Below are 16331 nucleotides of genomic sequence, written 5' to 3'. Positions count from 1 at the left end.
GTAAAATTTTTTATTTAATAATTTTGTAATGGGGAGGAAAACAGTGGGGGGGGGGGGGGGGGGTCCCTCCACATTTACATCATAAAGTACCATCTCTGTTATGAAATGTCACATTGTCCTCATGAGTAGCTTCAGGGTCACAGTCTTGGCCGGGCATCAGCCTTTATCTGCCCTCAATCAGCTCGCTCTGGAATTCCTCCACTGTCTGTGTTTTTGGCTGCTACAGCCCATCGCTCTCTGCTAACAGCTTTTCCACATCGTTAATTGTGGATACCATTTGCAAAAGCTTCAGCGGACTGTCTTATCTCCGCTTTGCAAGTCGTGCCCGTCCAGTGGCACTCCTCTTTTCAGTTTACTGTAACTGCAACGCTGTGGAAAATAAATTTCGCACAACAGATTTGTTTGTTTTTTTTCTGCTGTGTTACCTCCTACAACTCTGTCCTTGTAACTCAGTTGTTGTGTCCTTGCCTATTCTGCACAGTATTATGCTTAATACGCATATGCACATGAAGGATAATGAGCACTATGAATGCTGCCTGAATTTATTTATTTTTTTTGGACCCAAATCACACCATATGACCTTGGGTTTCAGCCGAGGCAAAGGCATATTTAGTCTAGATTGGTTATGCTGCCTAATTCAGCATAAAGTGAGGTTATATTCATGACCTGCTTGGTTCTCTCGTTATTAGGCAAACAGTAATTACTCGCCAAGTATTTGTTTGACCAGCACCATTACCACTATCAGGGAGCACAGCCTGTAAAAAGCTCAGTCACTAAATTGCTGATAGTTATCAAAGTGGATCTACTGGTTTCCTTTACTTTGTCTCTATTTGCACCCACCGTCTCTTTTCTTCTCTTTACCTTATGCCTCTCATTCATCCTAACAATCTAACCTGTGACTGTTTCTTTTTGTCACCTTTGAAAGAGCTTGGTTTTTGGGCCAGTTGGTAGATCATGCTCACCATGTGCAGAAGCCGTCGTCCTCAACATGGTTGTCTTGGTTTTGATTCCCGGTCTCAGGCCATTTGCTCCATGTTTCCCCCATTTCTCCACCCTATTTACTACTTCCAAAAAAAAATCTCAAAAAGAAAGAGCTCTGTTTTTTATGAAAAAAAAAAAGCACCAACCTGTCTAGCTTTGCAGGCATCTCCTGTGTTTCTCTTTTATCGCCTTCTTGTGAGGAATTCTTTGAACATGAACAACTCAGCAAAATTTCTTATTTCTAAAATTCATCATAATTTTTTCTCGTCTTAAATTTCAGGGCTCGAATGGCTTCAATGGATTCCCTGGAGCAAACGGTGAAAAAGGAGCAAGGGTAAGCAGAACTCCATCAGTAGCATTAAGCTGTTTCAATCTGGGTTTAGGTTCTCTGAATATGGAGACACAGAGTCAACAGGGGTCTTCCAGAGATAAATAATGTACAACTTCGTCTACCACTGATAAAAACTTTAAAATAACTATAGATGCTCCCTTTAGATCATAAAGCTTCCAGGGTCCAAAAGTGTGTTCTGCTGTTTTTAGCTAATCCAAACGGTTTTCTGTGAGAATCATTTCTGGAGACTGAGACGACCGTGGAAAAAGGTTGATTCTGGGTCTGGTTAACCACTTTTCGGGTTGATTTAGAGTGATAACCCGTGTTTATTTTATTGAATGAGTCCACAAGATTCGTATTTATAATCTTGTGGCATTTCAAAGAGTCATGAAACCATGCACTCTGACCATGTTCCCAAGGTCTTTGGGAAAGAAATCAGGCTCATGGCATCACAGGTCCTGGACTACTTACTAGTGGGCTTGCAGCATTTTTTACGTATTCCTCCTTTGTTTTACATCAAAGAAGCTGTGAATGTTTGCTTCCACAAAGCTACAGTCTCAGTAGAATTTACCAATCTCCACTTTTAAGAAGATAGAACAAAGGTTTTTTTTTTTTTTTTTTTTTTTTCCAGGTATGCCCCCCAAACAGTATCTGTGGATAGAGATGATGTCCAGTGGTTATTGTGGGAACTTTCTCTTTGCTGCACTTCTCTAATAGGTTATTTTTCTAGCATCCTGCTTGCCATCCTGCTCATTGTGCATTAATTAAAGATCAATGAACAATGGACTATGCAAGGTTTTTGTCAAATTTCTTGCAGTCAGAGTCGTACCCAAAACTTTTGGGTTCCTATTTCCTTGCATTGCCACATCACAACTAGATTTTTGTGATCTAAATTTTGTGTGGTATACTCAGTTTCATATTTACAAATCCTTAGAGTCATCGATTTTGAAATAGAACTAATTAGTTTTTTAAAAAATAGAACTAATTAGTTTCAGTTCAGATAGCAAAAAAGAAATGAAATTGCCCTTTATCACACTTTACTCCATAAAATGTCGAAAGTGATCAAAAAACTCCAGAAAAGAAATTGTAACAGCATGTAATTTGAAATTTTAATGGCCAGGAACTCTATTAATCGCTTAAATAAGGAAGATAATTGTGGAAATGTTGAACCTTATATGTGTGGAAGGGCTCCAGGAAGGACCTGGTGAAAGTTTGCAGTGGAGATGAAACTTTTGAGGGGTGGAGTGACAACTTTATTCTGCTGTTTAAAGAAAGCTGTTGAGTCACCCCGGCGAAAAAGGGTTACAGTTGAAGGGATGACAGTGAGAAATGTTGAAGGATTGAGGTTGTTATCGACAAGACAAGCTCATCTGGGTTCCCTCGCACACAGAGAGGCAGACACGCGTGGCCTCAGAACGCTTGAGCTGACAGGTAGTTCAAGCTGTCAAGTGCCTCTGGGTAACCGCTTATCACAGCACTTTGATTATTTATTTTTTGTCCAAAGATTCCTAGATGATTCTATTTAATCTGCGACAAAGACTCCCGTAGCAGCTGTCCCTGTCTGGTGTTAAAGTGTATTCTGTAATCTAAAACACAGAGCTTGCTCTGCTTAAACTTCTGAAGAGAAAACTTCAGAAAAAAAAAAAAAACAAACAAAAAAAACTTGTTGATGTTACAGTGTAGGATTTTGTTGATTTTGTATTTTATTTTCAGGGAACCGCTGGCAAGTCAGGCCCTCGAGGGCAGCGTGGACCGACAGTAAGCATCTCATTTGTCTGATAATTGAGCAAAAGCCCTTTACATATATTATTTATAGGATAAATATCAAAGTATCAGCATTGTTTAGCTGTGTACAAGTTCTGAGTGTGTGTTTTCAGGACGTGTGCCCCTGGTGGCAAGTTGTTGAGAGATTGTAAAAATAGCAAAGGCACTCGCTCCTGGTCTTCATGCCTTTACTGCCTCGTTTTCACCTAATCATAAATTTACAACGAATACAGGGTCCGCGTGGGGGACGGGGAGCGAGAGGACCGACAGGAAAGCCAGGCGCAAAGGTAAGAACACAGGCAGACTTTCAACAGCTTCCATGGTTTTGATGCTAAACAAGTACGAACAACAAATCAATAAATTGTATTTTCACTGCGAACATTTATCTACTGCCTGATGTATCTGTTGTTAATCACAGTCTTTTAACGTTGTTAAGCATACGCATGCATGCGGATCAGTTTGTAACCTGAGTATCACTGCTTCAATACGATATTATTCATATTTTATAGTCTGTCAGTTCTGAGAAAGTTCATCCCCTTTCTCTGTGGATTTCCTTTCTCCACAGGGCACCTCAGGCAGCGACGGACCTCCAGGCCCACCTGGAGAGCGGGTTGGTGTTGAATTTTGTTTCATCTGTAACTTGTATTCTGTTCATTGAGTTTCTGTACAGGCAGTGAGTGAAAAGACATCAGGAGCACTGGGTTGGGATTGGGACTCAAAGGCAATTTGAATGTATTCGCTGCATTCAAATTACTTGCTGCACAGGGCTGCTGTTGTTAGCATTGTTGCCTTGGAGCAAGAAGGTCCTGGGTTCGAATCCCGGCCTGGGGTCTTTCTGATTTGAGTCTTCATGGTATCCCTGCACGTGCTTGGGTTCTTTCTGGGTTCCCACATTTCAAAAACATGACTGTCAGGTTAATTGGTCTCTCTAAATTGTTTTCAGATATGTATGTGTGTGTCTGTGGATGGTTATTTGTGTTATGTTTAATATGTTGCTCATTAATGGACTGGTAGCCTATCCTGATCAAACCCCGCGTCTTGTCTAATGACCGCTGGAGAAAGGCACCGGCCCTCTGTGATCCTGCAAGGATAAGTGCTATAGAGGACGTAAACAGTCACATGGTTTGTGATATTTTCTCTAAAATAGATCATGACTGCAATGTTCGAACATTGATAGATCTTGTTTTCATGTGAAAGCAGTTACGACATCAAGTGTTTCTCTACAAAGCATATAAGCTGATGTTTTCCTGGCGAGGGTCAGAACTAGGATTTTCCCAAGCGATCTTTGAGATTTTCATATGTCTATGTATGGTAGGCCTTTGCATCTACACTGTCAGACGATGCAGGTGTGCTGCCACAGATGCACTGCATCAAGAGGGAAGTGAATCCTGGAGTCTTTTCTCCTGCTGCACCACTACATCTACATCTTTTAAGAACATCTCTTTGATATTGTCAAGTTAAGCTCTGTATGGCATATTTAAGCAACAAGGCAGCTTACCTTGTTTTGCACTATAAAACATAATACACTTAACCATTATGAAACAAGCAATAAACAACATTTTATTAAGTCCATCATCAAAATTATCAAGCAAATGTACATCAAATATGTTGATCAATGCTCCGGTTATTCTTAATCAAAGGCAACTCTAAGCCGGTGGGTTATTTGGTCTAATATATTTTGCATACTGCTGTCTGAAAACTCACAGCCACCTTTGGTCTCTCTGAAAACAGTGTGGATGTGCGTTTCGAACCAGCACACACTTCTCTTCCTCCCTACTCCATTGGGAGCCAAACGCATAGAGATTTCTGTGCGCGATGGACCTGATTATGAGATTGTTTTTAACGGCATGGAGAGAATGGATTATTTGTTTCAGCTGCTAGCTCCTTTTGTTTGAAGCCAAAGAACCCACCAGTCACGATGAGCATATCAGCTACAGCTACAAGGCTAAAATTACTTGGAGTACTGCCCTGCTAATGTGTGGACATAATCAGGTTGGTGCCCTGGATCAGGGCCAGCGCGGCAGCACCTGCATGTTGGTGCTTGCAGGCCACATGCCATGGATAAACTGCCACTGCTGCTTCGGCCCCCAGAAATGCTGTGAGCTTGGTAATTAAGCCCCACGATTCTAAAAAGGAAGTTTCGTGCAAAACATCAATAAGGCACTCTAAAAGAAAAGGCTTGTTTGTTTTTTTTTATGATTTTTATGTTGTCGTATGGTCTTTGTTAGATGTGAAAAGGCCCTTAATCTCTAAGAGATATTGGGAGTTTGATTTTCAATCATAAGTAAATGAGATGAACTTCCAGTTAAAACGCTTTAAAATGACACACACATTAAGTTATGCTTCTTTGCCTTATTGTTCCCCAAATTTTCCCATTAGGGACCTCAAGGACCTCAGGGACCCGTCGGTTTACCCGGACCCAAAGGACCTAATGTAAGTGGCTGCCGTCAAACTGCCTGTGAGCTGTAAAGCTGAGCTTTATTCACAGCCATGTTGACACCCTCGTTTTATAAACTTGCTACCTTGATTTCTGAAAACTGTCCAAATGTTTCCTCTCCAGGGTCCACCAGGGAAAGACGGGCTGCCAGGACATCCTGGACAGAGGGGGGAAACGGTAAGCGGGAATCTTTCTTTGTGAACTTTTTTTTTTTTTTTTTTGCCATTTTGACATTGGATGTCATTTCTTTTGGCCTCAGAAGCTGAGTAGCATCAGTGATGGGGATCCAAAGTGATATATGGAGAGTGTTTAATGTTTAATTAAAAACATAGTTCTTAATGTCAGTATTGCCCAAACCACTTTTATTAACCTACAGTTCTGGAGCTTGTGGCATTTGCTTTGAATTTTCTGATAACATTTTTCTAACAAAAACAACGTATAAAACTTTCCATTACTTGCTCTGACTGTTTTTACAAGGATTTATTTTCCCTTTGATCACTTCAGATCTTATTTTATCTGAACTGAAATAGAATAATATAGATTGGATTTAGTAAATACCTCGCCAGCTATCATAAATGTTCCTAAATCAAAATCCTAACGTTAAGATGTCAAAGAAAAAAAGTAACTATTCAGCTATGGGAAAAGTATTTCCTGTCAAGCTACCCGTCCAGCAATTTATCAAGATATCAGGCTGTTGAGCTGTTAAGCCATCTCTGGAGTGATCAAACAATGAACGATCAAGTTATCTGTCCATCAAGCTACCAAGGCGTTTATCAATCACGCTTTCAAGCTATATTCCCATGGATCTGTTAAGATGTCAACTTATTGAGCTATAAAACTATATGTCCAATGATCTATTAAACTATCAAGCTATCCATGTATAAAACTATCTGTCTTTCTCAGGGTTTCCAAGGAAAGACTGGCCCTCCGGGACCTGGAGGGGTGGTTGGACCTCAGGTAATATGCAGCTAATTTTGCTGTGTTTGTTAACCATGTTTAGTTGTTGTTCGTGTTTTTTGCAGAAATGTTTCGACCACAAAAGTTTACCCATTGACAATGACAGAAATATTTAATCAGATACAATTAAGAAGCTTCACACACACAAACTTGATCGTTTCTTTCAAACTGGGAAGCACAAGCTGAGATTATTATGTTTTTTATTCATCCGTTTATGGGAGAAAATTATACAGCTGTTTACAAGATCAAATCTGGAACAAATACACACCCAAAGTTAATTATATTTGCTTTATTTGTCAACATATGATTACAAAAATGCAAACCAATTATTTCATATACATATGAAAACATGCGCCTGCATTGCTCTTGATAGGGACCAACTGGAGAGACAGGACCAAGCGGAGAGCGAGGACACCCAGGGTCTCCTGGTCCACCCGGAGAGCAAGGTCTACCTGGAGCTGCAGGAAAAGAAGGAGGAAAGGTGATGAAGAATGAATATTAAATGTTTATTTATTAAAATTCATAAGAAAGTTTAGGGAATTGTAGTATTGTTAGTCGTTTTAGTTTTTTGTCCATCTGGAAGGTCAGTTTTGTTCTTTGACAAACTATTGAAGATGAAAGTTTTTTTTTTTTTTCATCTAAAAATGATAAATTTTTTTCATCTTTTTACCTCTTAATCTCTTGCTTTTGTTTCCAGATAGGGAACTAATTAATCATTATAATCTATTATCAGACAACTTTCATAATTTCTCTCCTTCGTCCTCAAGACCTCACGGTAATAATTGCCTGACACTCTGCCAGGTGTTAAGAGTATTCTTTTCGTTTCTCCAGGGTGATCCAGGTCCTTCAGGTCATTCTGGCAAGGTGGGACCACCTGGATTAAAAGGTTTCCAAGGGGCAAGAGGTCTCCCAGGAGCCATGGTAACTTTTTTTTTTTTTTACATAATTATACAGAAAAACATTTTCACATGCCAACCCCCATTTTCAGCTGAATTTAGCCTACTCTAATTACCAGGCTAACAACCTGCTGTTAAACCAAATGTCAGGCGTGAGAGCAAACTGGATAAAAGGTGCAGAACTTGCTTATGGAACTAATGGAGGACCGAGACAAATAGCATATAATTGTTTCCCCCCCACACCCTGCAGTTTTAGAGACAGTTTGCTTGTTGCAACAAAGCAAAGGTAAGTTAGTTATGCTAGAGAATTTTTTTTTTTTTTCAGTAGTAATCCATGCATTAAAAAAGTTAAAGTTGTTCCAGAGTCCTCCTCATTTAGGAGGCATGTTCTGCTCCCAAACAAATAGTGAGTCAGTGTCTCGCTTTCAGTTTAAAACCCTTTGCAACTTTTTAACTCTTCATCAAATGTGTGGAGAAACCGGTGCTGATTCTCAGAAGCAGTGGGTGTGAGTGAGAAAAAGTTCAAGGTGAGAGCAGATGGCTATTAGAGGCTGACTCAGGATCAGCTTAGGGGAGCGTGTGGCCGAACCTCATTCCAAGGCTGACCATTATGGGCGCACACGACAGCACAGAGCAGACTTATTACAGCCGGTGTGTTGGTCCCATGTGAGCAGAAAGATGACTTTCTTTTAATAATGGAAGCACAAACATAATATGTGAGCAAACACATGCGCGCTCTTTCGGCTTCTTAGACTGATCCCATCCAGATACAGAAAACCCAGAAGGACCCGGTGTGTCGACGTGGGCGCACATATAAAACAAATACGCATTATAGTCCCTTACTACACTGTGGAGAATCATTCAAGCCAGCCAGTGGCAGCGCCTGCTTGGCAGCCACCACAGCCCCTGGCTCTGCTGGAACCTGTAAATTAGCCATTATAATAAAAGTCTGTTTTCCATATGCAGCCCCAGACCCCTTCTGTGCTGTGAATCAGCACAGCCATTGCCATTCAAGGACCGGGAACTTGACGAGGTGCCAAGAGGCAGGAGATAAATGGGCCATGCCTCAACCTGGGACTCGCAGTGGGGTTTTAAAACTTGTCATCGCTTCTTATTCTTCTGGTTCCTTTTAAGCTCAAGCGGTGACTCCCATTGCATTGATAATGTAATACTTTTGAAAGCCAGGGTCCATAATGATTTAATAAACAGCATGCATTTTAATAGGAAACTGATTTGCAGCGTAAACATATTGAGCAATGAAAGGCACAAGTGTTTGCTTTTGTTGTCAGTAATTAGCATTTTTATACAAGAAGCTTGGGTTTTAGCTAAAAAAAATATCAGTTTCCAAAAAGAGAAAGGCATCCAGGTCCATGATAAGTGTATGGGTTACATCTGATTTCCTATTTAAAATATTTTTAATCTGTGTTATACAGGAAATTGACAGTGATTTTTTTTTTTTTTTTTTTTAAACAGTGAAGGGTAACTGAATGGTAAATGGCCTGTACTTGTGTAGCACTTTATCAAGTTCAGAGGACCTCATAACACTTCACTCTACGTTCAGTCATTCACACATTCAAACACTGGGATAATTATTGGAGAGAAATTATTCTTTTCACTATTCTTTCACAAAAATAAAAGATTGTAATTATGAGCTTTTTTAAAATTATTTTAATTTGTGTGATTTGTAGTGTGTTGATATTGGTTCAAGGACCAAACACATAAAGCTTTTTTTGTTGTTTTAAGAGTATCTACAATAAGCTGGTGATAATCAATGAATAAATAATTGTTTAATGCAATAAATAACAATATCTTCACCAACAGGCCCACTGATTCTTGGCTCTCAACACAGAAAAAAGAGTATCAGTAACTTTTGTCTGTTTTTATCCTATTTTTCCACACTGAAGTCTCTTCAGCTTTATACAAATGCACGTATGGACACACAAAAGTGCATGCTCAAAGTTTTTAAAGAGCTTTTGGACAGCTACAATTGTCAGTCTTGGAACAGCTTTGAGTGGTGGTTCACAGTGAGTGATATCTAACCTTCTCTCTTCCCTCTCTTTTCAGGGTCCAGGTGGCTTAAAGGGAGGAGAAGGACCTCAGGGTCCCCCCGGCCCCATCGTAAGTAGCCAGTTACTATGGTTACCTCATCTCTCTAGCCACAGAGATTGCGAGGAAAAGTGACTCGTGCTTTTGGATAATTGAGCCGCTCGTGCTCCGCGCAGCCCCATTCTCTAGTCATTCAGCAGTGCATGCAATGAAAACTGCAGCACAGAGAATGGCTGGACGGAGTACAGTGGAGTGATTGGATTAAAATTTTATCGCGGGATATGAGGAGGTTTTCTATTTGGTGTTTAGCATTCCTATCCCAACCTCTTTCTTCTCTGTTTGTATGTTTTATAGTCATAGCAAGAAAAATATTTATCTTTTATTAAAAGTGACTATTCTCAAGACGTTTTCATTAGTCCAAGTTATTCAACTTTATTTTCTTTCAGTTTTTTTTTTTCTTTAGATGTATTGATCTTGCCCAGAGTTGGCAAACTCTCCTGATTTATAAAATACTGAAAAACTGCAGCTGGTAAAATTAAAGAACCTGAGAAATACGTAAACCACAGCTGGACAAAAGGCTGCCTGATTTGTTGTGTTTTTTCACTGAAATACAACCTAATTACTGCTTAAGAGGCTAATCGAAGAGCAGCTAGTCTCATCCCTGTTGCTTGACTGATCATGGATGTTCTCCGCACACGCACTTAACAGTTCCTATAGCAACTGTTGTTGCACAGATGGAGGTGATATGCTTCTAATGTCCGAACTGTTTTGTTTAGTTTGGTCAACAATAATTATTTTAGTTAAATTATCTTAACCCTTTCATGCATGAATGAATTATGATCCTTTGTGTCAGGATTTTTTTCCAATTTTTTATTTTTTTATTTTCTTAAGGCATAAAGAAAGGTAGGAAATAAGATTTGTAAAAGATATTTATTTAATTTATTTATTTTTTTAGGTGATCAATTGTAATTTTCTCCAAGTACAAAGTTGTTATTTGAAAAAATACATCAGTAGTATTGTTCTTTAGGGGTTATCTGATGTCACAATATTGTTTTTCTACTTGCTAGAGTCGTCTACAGTAGAAGGAGGGACCGGTTCGGTCGGCGTGCTTTTTAGTCTGTCGGCCATAGTGGATTTAACAAAAATAATTTCTTGCATTTCCAGCTGATGACCAGCAGTTGATAGTGTATTTTATGATGCATTAGTGTCCACTTCAGTGGTCTGTGTGCATTTATAACATAAAAATCCAGATCAAGAAAATGGCTTTTAGACAGCTGTCCACTGTAGTGACCACTATGCATCAAAGGGTTAATTTAGCCTGCCTTTTAAAAGTATTCATACTCCTTATACTTTTTCGCATTTTGTTACTCTGCAATAGCAAACTTCATTTATGCATTTTCTTGGAATTTTGTATAATAGATCAACACAAAGTTGTGCATGACTGGGAAATGGGAGAAAAACTGAGAGCATTAATCTGAGGAGCAGCCAGCAGGTCCATGGTGACCCTGGAAGGGCTGCAGAGACCTACTGCTCAGGGTGGAGTGTCTTTTCGAAGGGCAAATATTAGCTGTCATAAATCTGACATTTATAGAAAAGTGGCAAGAAGAATGGCATTATTTAAAGATGTATCAGATGTATCTTTGTGGTCTATCACATAGAATCCCAATTTGTTGAAAGTTAATCTGAAGGGATATAAAAATGTCCATCCTAAATCAGTTGAGTGAAATTTTAATGGAAGTCATTTCACATATCATGGTTACAATTACTCTACATCATGCAGCACGGAAAATCATGTATGCTCCTGTCATACTGCAGTTTATGACCATGAAAGGGAAGCAGGGGTGACAGAGCAATTCATAAATAAATGAAACTTTTTTTTTTTTTTTCTTCTTCCTGCCTTTTGTCTCTGGCCCCTCAGTTAGAGATATGGGCAACAAAAGCCTCAGGAGCTGAGATGCTGTGCATAATCTGATTGACGGGCAGCTTTGAACTGTCTGTCACTTTGTTGAAGCGTTAAGCCCAGGTTCCCGATAATTGCCCCGCTGCTCACCAGCAGCAGAGCAACAGCAGTGTAGATGACAGCGGATATGCATAGCAGGCATGAAAGACTGTGAAAGTGAGAAGAGGAGAATTTCACTGAACGAGAAAAGCAATTTCCACTGCAAAGAGAGGTGGTTTTCCTAAATTGGCCTGAAAGTGAGTCATAGAGAGAACACAGGTGAAATACTAACTTGGTAGCATTGTTGTAATAGGAAAAAGTGACCAGTATGCAATGTGCATGCACACAGCAGATCTGATATTTCCCTCTATCGATTTCTTGCCACTGATCCAGCTGCTGTTGTGCATTGGGGATCTAAGTGTGGTATGTGTGTGTGTGTGTGTGTGTGTGTGTGTGTGTGTGTGTGTGTGTGTGTTGCTTTTCCCTTGTCTTTTTTAAAGGCTTGTATGTGTCTAGCAGAAAGTGAAAGTGAAACAACGGCGCAAAAACAAAAATTGGTTCCACAAGTGGCGCATCTTGTCCGTTTCTGGCCGAATGTGTTGGAGGAAAACATGAGAAGAAAAAACAAAACAAGAAACATTAAGAAAACTAGTGAAATGCGTTGAATCAAACAAACTATCGTAGAGGCTTGTGTGTGAGGCCTGGTGGGAAGGTTGGCAGCTTTGGGATGACAGTTTGGAGCTGTTGTATGTGTGTCACCAGAAAATGGCTGTCATGAAATGGGCCAGGCATATGAGTGCCAGGTGGCGGCTCGCATCAGCAGCCGATTTAGTGAGTGGGAATCAGGTCATAGTTTTGGCCCCGAACACATGCAAATCAAAGTTCATTGTGTTCGTTTTGTTAGAAGCTTGCTCAAAACCCTCCCTTAGTGGGAGGGTGTCATGATGACGCTCTGATCAATAATATGTGTGATTTAGGGCCTCGTACACGGAGGCAATCACCAACCGGGGAAAAGTCAGGAAGAGACATGACTGGTGTGGGAAAAGTGTGACCACTGCTTACATAATAAGCTCACTGTGGAGGTCTGCTTTCAGTCAGATAACAGCTGAAGGCTGTCAGTCTGGTTAATATTCAACTGAGTGTATAAATGTCATGTTGGTTATACTATTTTGATCATTTTGACTCTATGCTTAGAGATACTTTATGTAGGAAATATCAGCTTATACTTTGTCTTGGTTTTATGGTATATAAAATGTATTAATGATAGCCTCGCAAACTATTTTTTCAGTTTGAATTTGACTTAACAGCTATCAATACGTGCACTTCAACAACTAGTTGAACATCTTGTTTAAGTCTTTTTGTTTGTTAAACACACATCTCAGCAAATGTTGAATATTTTTTCAACTACGGAAGCCCCTGATTCAAGAAAATATCCAGCAGATTCCCCCGGTGTGTTTAGCTTCTTTTAAGGTTGAAGGATTTAATGCAGTATTATCTGGCTGGTGTTTGACAACAGGGTTCCCCTGGTGAGAGAGGCCCTGCTGGTCCCGGAGGTCCTATTGGTCAGACAGGACGCAACGGCCCACAAGGACCACCAGGCCCTGCTGGAGAAAAGGGATCCCCTGTGAGTTTTCCTAGCTTGTTTTTTTTTTTTTTTTTTTTTTTTTTTTTTTAAAACTTTTTCCTAAACTCTAAAGTTTCCATGGTGTCATCAAATGATTGTAACAAATGCTATTCACAGGGAGAGAAAGGTCCCATGGGTCCAGCTGGCCGTGACGGCATTCAAGGTCCGGTAGGTCTTCCTGGTCCAGCTGGTCCTCAGGGTCCCCCAGGAGAGGACGGCGATAAGGTAAAGTAAAAGTGTCTTTGTTAGTACAAGAAATCCACAAGCTTTTATTCACAAAAAGATGAAAAAGCACACAAAGAAACATTTTTATTCTTAAAGATTTTGACAAATATGTTATTTTATTAGATGTACAGCATACAGTGCTGGTCCGAAGTTAAAAAATACTGATTCGCTTAAAAGTCATGTTAATTTGAGGCGTTTATTTACGCATTTCAACTCTTCTTTAGGGGGCAGCAAATAATACAATTACATTTTTAAAATAATAGTTGGATGCACAGGTTTGCATTTCTTGTTGATTTTCCTCCAACCCACACAGGCTCAGAATTTTCCGTAATCCTTTTGAATAAATATCTCTTAGCAAGTTGGAGAAAAAGCCTTACGTTTCTCCATCAAAACATTCTTCTGTTTTTTCCTCCTCTAAACACAAAACGTTTCTCCAGACGATATTTGTCTTGTCTATGGAGGAAGCTACAAATATTAGTTGCTACTGAGAGTTTCAACTTTGACATATATGCCTCTTTTTGTTTTGGTCTCACATGATTAAAGTTGCTTCACTATGGACAGCGACGTGGATGTTCTTGTGCCTCCTGAAAGTTCCTAAACATCCTCACCAATGTCCCTTCGTCAAAGCTGGCCCTTTGGATCAGATGGGTTTAGAGCAGTTAGGTAGGCTAGCATTAGGCTAGCATTAAGCTCACGGAAAGGCGCTAACCTCCTTCATATTAAAAATGTATGGCCTATACCTCACATTCTTATTGACGATGAATGTATGCACACCTCTGACCAGCACTGTATCTTAAAAAAGCCCTTTGATGCACATAAACAAATGTTTTTATTTGCTTGTTAGAGTTAATATTGCTATGTGTGATTCCATCTAGAGTTACGCATCATGTGAACTAAATAGATAAGATGTTTCTCAAACAAAGGCAGGCGCTGAATCATCCTGCTGTTTACACAAAATGTTCACCCTTAGGCTAGCAACACCCACCGCTGTTACACTGAGCCACAGATCTGCATTTTGTAACCGTCACACCTCCTTCATTCAAGTCACGTCTTATATCACACCTTTCTGTCAGTCATACTACCAACGGGGTGAGACGGGGAGCCAATCAATTAATTGAAAACACTCGCCCAAGGTCTTTCTGGGCCAATCAAATTAGAATCTCTTGAGGAATATTCAGTGGCCAATGCTGATAAAGGTGACACTTGAAGACATTGGACTTTGAATAAACATGGCAGGCAGGAGGTTTTTTAAGATGTTAAGGAGAGATATGAGAGCTTTTGTGAATGTGTGTTGGACCACAGGGAGAAGTGGGCGGACCTGGACAGAAGGGAAGCAAAGGAGACAAGGGTGAACGGGTGAGTCTTTATAACCCTACTTCTTTGATTACATTCTATAACAAGGTTTCTCCGAAGCCATTGCATTTTAAATGACACTAAAAGTTAATTAGCTAAAGAAAACTAATCATCACTACTGATTTCTCATGTGGAATGAACATATAGCAGAAGCATGTGGCGACTGCTCTTCTCAATTATGTTTGTGTTGAAAAGTCTGCAGCTTTTCTGAAACATTATGAATGTCTTGTTTCCTTACATATTTTTTCATGAATTTTGAATTTGGCTTTTTTTTTTTATAAACAAATGTATATCAAATTCTTTCTTAGAATTCAGTGTCCTGCAGTAATATTCACACCCTTTGAAACCTTTTCAATTATTGAAAAATTGCAATAATCTCAAATTATTTTACGAGTTAGGACAACAGAATCAGTCTGATCTAAATCTACTCTGTGGGAAGAGATTAGAAAAGAAGAAGCTCTGTATAATCTGATTTAGCGTGGGCTATATTAACTGGAGAACAAGTAAAAAGTCATGCTTAGGATGTGCAAAACTAGCAGACACTCAAACAAAAAAAACTTACAGCTGTAATTGCTCCAATAAATAGATCTATAAAGCATAGATAGAAGAAATGTAAGTACAAAGAAACCAAAAACACAGTTTTTCAGATGTTTTCTGTAAGACAGTTTGAAAACCTTGTCTAATTTTTCCACTACTTAGCAATAGAGCAAAAGTTTGGGTCAGTCTGCTGGGTGTCAACCCCAAACCCACCAGCATAAAACAATGTAGCATCAAAAAATGTAAAATGGTTCCAGTGTCAGGGATGCATTTTGTTTTTCTATATTTAAAATATAAAAAAATATATATAGATATATCAGGTGACATTTTTGACAGTGTTGCATAAAGAGCTGCTTCATCAGACTGTAAATGTTTCTTTTGTTTTTCCTTTAGGGTCCACCCGGCCCAACAGGTCTCCAGGGCGTGGTTGGAGCTCCCGGTCCAGCTGTAAGTATCACTTCCACTTGGCCATCAAAATTCACCACATGAAATATTAACAGTAAGTCTTTGATGACTAAAATTATTACTTTCAAGGATTTTATATTTTATATTCAGAAAATAGGCTCCAAAAGACCTGGTTGACTTTGTAGCTGCATCAGTATTCCCTCCAAATATCCTCAGCATTTTTTTTTAAAGGCTTCCAGCTTTTATTTTGCATATCATGGTGTTTAAAAAAAAAAATAAATAAAAAAAAAAAGACTCGTTTCTGATGCCATAAAAATTAGCTGTTCTACTAATGCCTGCCTCTGGCTGCAAAGAAAAACAATGAATTGATGGAGACAGGTTTGAAATGTTTACTCCAGTCAAGGCCTCCTCAAGACAGTGAAAGCGTTATATAAGTCAGGATCAAAGGCCTGCAAAACTCTAAGCCACTTATGAAATATGCACTTCTGAGATGATGTGACAGTGCTATAAGTGGGATTACACGCTCTTATCTGCTCGTGTTAGGAAGTGTTTAAAAGTTACAAGGTGTACTCAGAAACATCCAGAAAACAGGTTTGTTAAAATCTGAAAATTTTAAAAGGAGTAAACTTTAAATGCAATATGGCAACATAATTACAAAGTACAGTCAGCCATTTTATTAAGGAATATGTGGAATTGTTGGTGTCCACTGAGCTGGAATATCCTAACTCGGTGGATATTGTGTCAGGATATAAAGTATAATATTTATACTGTATATATTCAGTAGCTACAGTAGTGATTCAGTATCACATTTATAGATACTGAATATCTATAAATGT

The 16331-nt window shown here is 39.2% G+C and overlaps 1 protein-coding gene across 1 annotated transcript in view; it reads left to right on the top strand.

The window, feature by feature from the left end:
• Nucleotides 1-16331, top strand: part of LOC106964967 (collagen alpha-1(XI) chain-like) — a 105178-nt gene that overhangs the window by 68930 nt on the left and 19917 nt on the right. Inside the window, exons 32-45 of the mRNA XM_015060790.1 lie at nucleotides 1262-1315; nucleotides 3026-3070; nucleotides 3310-3363; nucleotides 3642-3686; nucleotides 5456-5509; nucleotides 5637-5690; nucleotides 6417-6470; nucleotides 6844-6951; nucleotides 7302-7391; nucleotides 9431-9484; nucleotides 12868-12975; nucleotides 13093-13200; nucleotides 14503-14556; nucleotides 15484-15537. Coding sequence (XP_014916276.1) covers nucleotides 1262-1315; nucleotides 3026-3070; nucleotides 3310-3363; nucleotides 3642-3686; nucleotides 5456-5509; nucleotides 5637-5690; nucleotides 6417-6470; nucleotides 6844-6951; nucleotides 7302-7391; nucleotides 9431-9484; nucleotides 12868-12975; nucleotides 13093-13200; nucleotides 14503-14556; nucleotides 15484-15537 — 936 coding nt within the window. The remainder of the gene's footprint in view (nucleotides 1-1261; nucleotides 1316-3025; nucleotides 3071-3309; nucleotides 3364-3641; nucleotides 3687-5455; nucleotides 5510-5636; nucleotides 5691-6416; nucleotides 6471-6843; nucleotides 6952-7301; nucleotides 7392-9430; nucleotides 9485-12867; nucleotides 12976-13092; nucleotides 13201-14502; nucleotides 14557-15483; nucleotides 15538-16331) is intronic.

The sequence above is a fragment of the Poecilia latipinna genome, unplaced genomic scaffold, assembly GCF_001443285.1.
Source record: "Poecilia latipinna isolate Pla-1442-1.1 unplaced genomic scaffold, P_latipinna-1.0 Scaffold1743, whole genome shotgun sequence".
NCBI lineage: Eukaryota > Metazoa > Chordata > Actinopteri > Cyprinodontiformes > Poeciliidae > Poecilia > Poecilia latipinna.
The sequence above is the reverse complement of the archived record's forward strand: the minus strand, read 5'-3'. Positions and strand labels throughout refer to the sequence as shown.